Source organism: Pterocles gutturalis, unplaced genomic scaffold (genome assembly GCF_000699245.1).
Source record: "Pterocles gutturalis isolate BGI_N339 unplaced genomic scaffold, ASM69924v1 scaffold8436, whole genome shotgun sequence".
Classification (NCBI taxonomy): Eukaryota; Metazoa; Chordata; class Aves; order Pterocliformes; family Pteroclidae; genus Pterocles; species Pterocles gutturalis.
This window is the reverse complement of record NW_010105423.1, coordinates 34,699-43,897: the sequence shown is the minus strand read 5'-3', so window position 1 is coordinate 43,897 and position 9,199 is coordinate 34,699. Positions and strand designations below refer to the sequence as shown.

General features: G+C 36.7%; 1 protein-coding gene across 1 annotated transcript in view; it reads left to right on the top strand.

Annotated features, from left to right (window-relative positions):
* Positions 1–14: 14 nt before the first annotated feature.
* The window catches only part of LOC104471886 (bromodomain and WD repeat-containing protein 1-like), a gene marked incomplete at its 3' end in the record, with an annotated part of 43,482 nt that continues 34,297 nt past the window's right edge, over positions 15–9,199 (top strand). Inside the window, exons 1-8 of the mRNA XM_010087383.1 lie at positions 15–71; positions 284–313; positions 501–560; positions 3,705–3,855; positions 5,103–5,201; positions 5,747–5,907; positions 6,535–6,756; positions 8,673–8,773. Coding sequence (XP_010085685.1) covers positions 5,812–5,907; positions 6,535–6,756; positions 8,673–8,773 — 419 coding nt within the window. The remainder of the gene's footprint in view (positions 72–283; positions 314–500; positions 561–3,704; positions 3,856–5,102; positions 5,202–5,746; positions 5,908–6,534; positions 6,757–8,672; positions 8,774–9,199) is intronic.

Here is a 9,199-nt window from a genome sequence, read left to right as displayed (position 1 = left end):
TGTCTGTTGCAGAGCTCTACTTCCTTATAGCTCGGTTCCTGACCACCGGGCCCTGCAAGCGAGCGCTGAAGGTGAGTACGGGGCGCCGCACACTCACCTGGGCGCACAGGCTCGCACCCCTTGGCTATTCGCTGCCGCAAAGAGGATTGAAGGGGAGGTGTGAACAGCCGGTCCCCCCTTCCCCCTCCCTCTGCCGAGCACTTTTGCGGCAGGGGCTTTTTTCCGCTTGAAAAGACAGGCTTGCTCGTGCCTGACTCTGTATTTTTTCCCTTTTTTTCTGCAGGTCCTAGTGCAGGAACTCGAGCAGCACCAGGTCTGTGTGGGCTCTGATGAAATAATCTCTCTCTGTAGTCAAAAGTTTTCTTTACTTTTCAATTCATTCAAGTTTCTTCCGCTCTTACTGTCTCAACTTTTTCCCCTCAATGCACATTGTTTTGGATGTGATGTATCCCTCCTTCCACTTTAACCATACCCTTTTTTTTTTTTTCCCCTTTGTTTAGTTGCTTCCGAAAAGGTTGGATTGGCAAGGAAACGAGCATTATAGAAGTTATGAAGAATTGGTGAGACTTTTTTTTTTTTTTAAACTTAGTATGGTAACATTGATGCTAGACTCTTTACCTTTAAAAGTAGGCCCAAAGCTTTACCTTCCAGTTTCTTTCCAGTTCTATTCAGACATTGGAGTTATTATGGAAAAGGCCTTTAATTTCGTTATATTAGACTAACAAAAACACAAGTGGTGGTTTAAATTGAGGATATTGTTTACATAGCAGAGGTGGAGCTCGGTGTTGTGCGTTGGTACATGCTGCTGCCTACATATAGGGAAGAACCAATCTGAAGCAAGGTTTCATTTTAGAGTTTCACCAGCATGTTTGTTAAGCGCGTTTTGATTTGACGGTATTTATTTTCTGGTTGGCTTCCTTCATCAGATCCCTTCAACAGATTAGGAAATAAAGTAGCTGTTCAAGGGTTGGCAGTTCTGGTGCTTATGAGTATGCTCTTTATCTCTGACTTCTCACTGGTCGTGGCTTTGTTTCTAAATACTAGAAAGATATGAGTGATCTTTCAATAGTATGTACTTTATGCCTTCTGCCACTGTTGTACTTTGCTGTAAACGTTTTCTTATATCCATTTCAGAATGGAAAGCTGTCTTTCTCTTGGTGTTTTATTTTACTCGTTTTAAATGGCAAATCATATTTGGCATCTGAATCTTGTGAAGTGCCTGACCAGTGTGGTTGTATCTTGCTTTATCGTAGTTGATCTTGTTTTCTTTAAACAAATGTCTATTCTCACTTTTTCTCCCTTAAGTAAGATTTGGGTGTCCCAGGTTAATTGACTGACTTCTCCCTTACCCATCAGTTTGTGTACTGTAGTGGGTAAATCCCCTTCTCCCTCTTCGGTAACAGTTGAAGATTTCAGAATCATATTTGCATAGAGAAGGAATGAAATTTTGTTTAAAACACTTTCCTAATTTTTTAAGTGCTGCTTAATATGATGAACTGGATTCCACTTCTACTTGTTGGTGTGGTCAGTTGAGCAAATAAGATTTTAAATTAGTGCTTTAAGCCACTAAAAAGCCTAGTCTTGCTAAACAGGAATACTTTCAAGATCTAACTTAAATTTAGAAAACATGAAAGTGGTATTAAGTTTAAAAAAGATTGTTTGGTGGGTTTTTTTGTTGGTTGGTTTTTTGATGCCAGTTTTTCTGGTGAGAAGTGATGGCATTGGGAGATGTCGTGTGGATTCTTCTGACTTCAGTAGAGGTTTTTTAACTATGTTTATTATGGATATACAGTTCTCAGATTAATTCTTTAGTATATGCTGCTTCTACCTCTTTTTACTACACAATTTAAAAGAAATCTCTATACAGGGTGATAGTATTTCAGAAAACCCAAATTAATCTTCTGGAAGTTTTAGTTTCTGCTATTGAGGGGCTTTGGGAACCTTTTGTTGTTTCACTGGTCCCACTCTGAATTTGCAGAGACCACAGGCAAACGCAAGCATGTGGTGCAATTATTTCTTTTCCTCTTTGTTCATCATGGCATTGGACGAAGATTTTAAAATAACTGTTCCTTCCAGAATCTAAGTAAAACTACTTAAAAGGCAAATAATTGCAAGGTTTTGTATGGGTGCTTCTATCAGAGGTTGCATTTGGAATATATACTTCCTGGCGATGGCATGCAAACGAAATGGTTTATAATGCTTGTCATAAAGTGTGCTGATCTTTGTGTCCTGAGTGTCATGGCTGGTATTGCTCTATACTAATTCAGGAGGCAAAATTCATAAAGAAATGATGAAAAAGTGCATTTTGTGATCTTTGGACTACCAAATACATTTCTCATAATCAACCTAAAGCATCTGATGAGCTGGTTTGCTTGGATATATTGGGCTGTGTGGTAATGTTAACTATTTTACTGATATTATCACCTCCCTGCTTCCCCCCCACCCCTCACATCCCAGGAATACAACCTGTACCCCTACAAGCTTCATACATTACTTAAATTTTTATTATTGAAACAAGTATTAGATTGTGACTTAAATTGTATGTTTTTGATACTCAGCATGCATTTGGGCAGCTTTTTGTTGAACAGATCTTGCATGACAGCATGGGGTATTTTTATTCCCACTGTTCTGATGATGAGATCAGCCTTGTCAGGACTTTTCTGATTTAAGTTCAGTCAGTAGGCTAAGGGAATAGCATCATAAGCATGAGCTAGTTGTGCATGTGTTCTTACCCTCTGAGCTGGGCAAGAGGCCACATACCTGTGTTGGTGTGGCCCTCTGCCTCTCCTGGATATACTGGCTGTGAATAGTCAGGCTGCTGAAGTAGCAGTGTGGGTTCTGGGTCTAACTGGTTTTTACGTGACCAGATCAGAGAGTGGGGTAAGCATGGTGCTGTTCGTGCCTCCTGATTCAGACCTCCCCAATAGTTTAAATTTATGATTCTGATGGTTTGGTTTACTCGAGTCTATGTAAATTCTACTTTGCATATTTAACTTCTGCATTATTATGATTGACTTTATAGATAAGGACTTTTTTCACTGAAAGTGCGGGGGGGGGGGGGAACAAAACCCACACACATCTGTTCTTGACTGAGACATCAGTGTGTGTGGGGTTGTACTTTTTTAGATTGTTAGATGTAGATGGTATGGGATCCTTCCTGAATGGACGCTTGACTGGTTTGATCCTTTCGGTTTAAGGAAGTAGGGCTGGCTTATGTGATGTAGTACTGGTTCTTCAAGAAAACTTTTTCCTGAGGGATTGTGCTCAAACCTACTAGATTGCAGTTTACTGAACAAGTACTGTGAGGTTGAAGTACTAGTTGCTTAAATTCTTGTGCTTGTTTACAACAAAATTCTCCATGATCTTGAGTAATAAGGGTCTGAATTTTATCTTTCATTTTTAGTAGAAATAATTGAATGAATTGGGCAAAGACCCTCAAATGGGTGCCATGTGTGAATATTGCAGGCTTTCAGTAGTAAAATACTGATGTTCAGTAAGTAGTTTTACTGCAGTCATTTTTACGGCAGCTCTCCCTTTCTTGGAGAGTAGTTGCTGAATTTACTAGATCAGTGCTTAAAATAATTGATTTTGTTTTTTAAGTCAAGTCTAGAAATATTTAAACAATGTTTAATATACCTGTGAATACTGATGCTTATAGGTTGTGGGGGTACAATACATATTTTTAAAACTTAAATTTCTGTCAGGTGCTATCCAACAGACATGTGGCTCCAGACCATTTGTTACAAATTTGCAAGCGTATTGGTCCTATACTGGATAAGGAGATACCACCCAGCATTCCGAGAGTGAATTCCTTACTTGGTGCAGGGAGACAGTCATTGTTACGTACAGCAAAAGGTATGGTTTGTTTGTTATTTGAAATGGGTATGGTATATTTTTGTAAGTATATGGTGAAGACTGTTGGAATACTTAAAAGTAGTGTACTTTCACGAAAATTGTCCTCCACCTCTGTACTGTGTTTAATCAACCAAAACACCAGTGATCTGTGTATTAATGGTATAACTATATATTGATTGTTGTGAAGAGGAGGTTTTAAGATGTATCACAAGAATTATTGTTACTCGGAGTGCTGAGGCTGCTGAACGTGGCCAGTTTTCAGTGTTACTGCAAGGTAATGAATCATCAGGACATAGGTGCTACTTCTCTTAACATTTCCTGACACTCCCAGTAGTATATTGGCCATGTTGGTTTTGAATGTGGTAGCTGTTGTACTCTGTTCAGTGCAAATGTGAGACAGTAACACCAGTTTTCTGAAAGTTTTCTTGGTTGATGCAAATTACATCAAAATTAAATTTGTGAATTCTGTACATATGCAGAAACGCAGTCCTTGCCCATAACTTAAAGGGAATGGTTGGCAATGTGTAACCACATACTTTATTTGATAAAGTGGATTTTATGTTTAGACTTCTCTCTTAGAATGTTTCTGGGAGGGGATGTTCATGCGTTTGTGTGAAGTTCTGTTTGGTAGCTAGGTGCTGTGATGTGGGACACTGGCTTATTGGCTACTATTGTGTTTTCAGTTATCTGTCCAAAGTGCTTTAGAGGATGCACACTGAATGACAGTGACTGTTCTATCCTGAAAATCAGGATTGCTATTACTTTAGTGTGTGTCAAAATAACTGTCAGTGTGGGAATTTTTTTGTGAATCACTGAATTGTCAGGTTAGAATAGACCTCTTGAGATCATCTAGTTAAATAATTTCTTACTAATAAATATTTATAATATTTATGAATAATTATTCATGAAAATATTAAAAACCTTAAATGCTTTGCACTGAGAATGAGCAGGAAAAATTCAGTTGAAAAGTTAGTTTTGTGTTATGGGAACTGAAGGGGCATCACCATTTAGGAGTAATTTCAAAGTTTGGTGGTTGTGTTGAGTTTTTTTTAATGGATTTTTCTCTACTCTGACCCTGCATTGTTCATGAAAAGTTTTGGGGCGTCTCGTATTCCATTTTTTTTAGTTGTTCCAGTACTGTGTTTGAGGCCATCCATAGATTCATTCTTTACAGTGTTTTGGAATTGCAGCTCTCTTGGCATTTTTAACATGTACTTACAATGAACTTGAACCCATTGGTTTTAAAGATTGCAGGAACACTGTTTGGAAGGGCTCTGCATTTGCTGCTCTTCACAGAGGAAGACCTCCTGAAATTCCTGTGAACTATGGCACACCACCAAATCTTGGTAAGCTCTTTTCAACACTCATCACTGCTGCTGTGAGCATATGATGGGTATCTTGATACTGGCTGTGCTATGACACTGAAAATTGCACCTCATAACTGGATCTGGAGAACTTCGTACGACTTCAGTGGACTTATGTATTGGGTACAAAGGGCTGCTCACAGCACTAGTGAGACAGTAGGCTCTAGAGGACATCTTTTTCTTCTATAAAGCTCCCATATTAAGTAGCTAAACTTACAGAAAATATAAATAATTCTCCTTCAGATAGAAGGGCTCTTGTATGATTCAAGGTATAGAAAACTGTGATAATAAAGATAACGTTGAGCACTTTGTTATTAGGGACTGAAGTTTTGATTGGAGCAAGTTTAAAATACTGTCTTTATTTTATACATACAAAAATTGCAAATACAAAAACCCTAGACTTCATTAAATCTGAAAGTTACTTTTAGTAAATCCTTAAGTAATACATTAATGTAACTTAAAATAATGTTTCAGAATAGACCTGTTTTAAACATCAATGTGTTTATTTGTTTTTGTGTGTGTTCTAGTGGAAATATATCGAGCAAAACAATTAACTGGATATGCAAAGTTCAGTACTTCATTTCCAGGAAGTATGTATCAGCACGTCAAGATGCACAGACGGATTCTTGGCCATCTTTCTTCTGTATATTGTGTTGCATTCGATAGGACTGGACATAGAATATTTACTGTGAGTTGATGAAATAGAGCCAAATCTGAACATAGTTCTAGGTGGATGCAAGGAAAATAACTTTGAAATGCTTGTCATGCTAAAAGTTGTGGAGGTGGATATCAGTAGTGTTAAAATGTATCTGATTAGCTCCATCACTGTGTTTAAGTAGAACAATTTGATGTAAATAAAGGTCAGAAGGATGGAAAAAATTGTTTTACTTAATGTCTGGTGAGGTGTTGACGTTGATGTAGGAGCTTTATTCAGTGATATAGTTCAATGTTAAGCCTGTTTTATATACTTTATGAAGTAGCAGAGGAGAGATTGCTTTTACCGAACGGTACTTTCATTGGCCTTTGCCATTACTGTAAGGACTTCCCTCAAACTTATTCCAGACTTTTTGCATTATGTGGTATAGATCTCTGGTGATTGCAGTGTAATCCTGAACCATGATTGAACATTTTCTTTTATATAATGTTGGTCATATGACTTTATTTTTTTCAGCCTAAGTAGCATGCATATTTTTAAATAGAAGTGTAATTTACCAAGCTGTGGAAAAACATGGTTAGGTTCTTTAAGGAAACCTAAAACTTTTACCCTGAATGTCTTTGAAAAGCCTTGCTGAGCATAATAAACATTTCTTTCTAGGGCTCAGATGACTGCTTGGTAAAGATTTGGTCAACTCACAATGGCAGGTTATTTGCCACATTACGAGGACATTCAGCAGAGATTTCTGATATGGCTGTCAATTACGAAAACACTATGATTGCAGCTGGAAGCTGTGATAAAATTATCAGAGTGTGGTGTCTGAGAACTTGTGCCCCAGTTGCGGTCCTCCATGGACACACAGGGTCCATTACCTCATTACAGGTACGTTTTTTTTAAGTGTTTCTACATATTGAAGCTCAAATAATGTAGATGGATTGTAAGAAGCAGCCAGTCTGTGAAACTCAGAGGTAAGTTTCACTTGACAGTGTGTTATGGAAAGTTTGAAGGTATTTTAATCATATGGTAGAAAAAAAGAAACATTTTGGGCAAAAAGGATGCTATTGCACCTGATCTGGAAAGTTAAGGGTCTGCTTTAGTAGTAGGATTTAGATTGATGGGATACCCTAAGATTAGCTAGCTATCATATTGGTAAGAAATAACCAGTTTCCTTGGTTGCTTATTGAAATTAAGAAACATAGTTACATTAATGCTCTACACCAATAGAGCCTTCTAGGTGTTATAACTTCTTGAAAAGGAAGGTTACTACCTCATTTTTGTTTGTGGAGAAAAGTACTTTGTAGTTGCTGTTACTAGGTTAAGAAGTAGCTTGCCAAGTGGGCATCTTAGTTTTGCATGTCCAAATGCAGGGAGCTGATGTTCTGTTTCCCGTGAATGGCAAATAAATTTCACTGTGCTTGTCACTGTGGTTTTCACATGACTGAAAATGTTTCTGTGTGACTGCCTGTATGAATATTAAAATGTGAACATTTAAATATTCAAGTCAAAACCACAGGAGAAACCTACTTAAAAAAAAAATAAAAAGGAAAAAGAAAGTTAATTGCCTCCCTGAAATTCATGAGTACTTAATATAATGGCAGGAATCCTTCTTCACTTAAAAAAGATCACTACCTGTAATATTTGAGCTGTTGGAACCAAAGAGAATTTCTGCGAAATATCGTGTTCTTCTATTGTCTGTTACGGAAGACTTGATATGCTGATTTATATGGGCGAGTGTTCTGATCCAGTATGTGGTTCTTACGACTTTTGTGATATGGTTATTTGCCTGGATCTCAAAAATGTAAAGTATTTCAAAAGTTCAAAGATGATCAGTGTAATATGTTGTGTATTTAAATTTGAAAGAGTTGGGATACTTTATGTGCTATTGGTAGGGCTTTGGATTCAGTCTTGTTTTGGCCTTTGTAATCCTTTATCTAACAGATAAACTAGTAGCTCATTATTCAGATTTGCTGTTTGCCAATGAGACAAACAGGCTTATGTTGAGGGAGAAGAGTGGCTGCCTGTCAGCTTGTGAAGTTCAATACAAAAAATAATTTTGCGGTTTCCTCAAAAATGCTGCCTCCAAGGGTGATCTTCATATTTGCAGTGTTTCTGTGGCTTTTGTTGCATTTTTTTGTTTGTTTTTTAATGGCAAAGCACTTATTCCTGTTGTTTCTTTTATTGTAGTATGGTGGATTTTTTTTTTGTTTAATCATTATTAATAATACTATAATTGCAATACGTACAATTTATATGGTGGTTTCCAACGGCAGTAGTAGTAATTGATGAGCAATTTAATCAACTTGTGTAACGTGTGTTCTGTAAAGTTTTCTGAGGTGTAGCTCTGTGCATAGCAATAAATCCATGTCTTAAAAGTATGTGTGAGGACATCCTGTAAATTCATACGTGATGCTGGGTTATGCATACTTGGACTATTTAATATCTGATACCATGCTTAATTATAGTATTTAAAAAGTAAGCCTATCTAGTGAAACTTCTTTCCTTTTTTGTGTGTTTTTTTCAGTCTACTCTGCTGATTGCTTCATTCATTGACAAAATTTTTAGTGACTGATTGTGGTTGACTTCAAAAAACAAAGCAGTGAATACATTGGTTTTATATAATGCGATAGTTGAAACGTAGACCACAAAATTATTTAAAAGTATAGGAGATGCTATTTTGTAAACATTAAAAATTACAATTATCAACAACTCAGGGTTTTATATCAACAGAATTAGAAATTCGTAAAGAGTTTCTAAATATCTCTTGTTTTATGTGTCTGATTTTACTTTCTTCTCTTTAGTTTAGTCCAATGGTGAAAGGCTCCATGCGGTATATGGTCTCTACTGGTGCAGATGGAACAGTTTGCTTTTGGCAATGGGATACAGATTCCATGAAATTCAAGTATGTAGATAAGTTGCTGATTAACTCTATGCCATACTATGCTTGATTAAAATAAGTCGAGTGCTTTTAATTAGCTAAAAAAATATTGATTTTTTTAAAAATTATAATAAAAATGTGGAAATAATCTATTACATAGTTATTTTAAAACACTATCACTAACTATATCTTTTACAAATTTATATCTTTCTGTTGTCCTGGGAGGTTAGTCGGGAAATGTATTAACTTCTTAACTGCAGAAAAAGTACAAATGTAGGACAACTAGAATTTCTGCAAATATAAATATGTTGGGACAGTGTAATAAAGCTTTTTGTTTGTGTTGAGTTTTCAACAGTCCTGTAGTTTTAGGATGTCTCTTACAGAACTTGCATGTAGAGCATGTTCAGGATAGTTTTTAAATGTTCTTTCTGTGTGTGGTTGCTGTTCTTT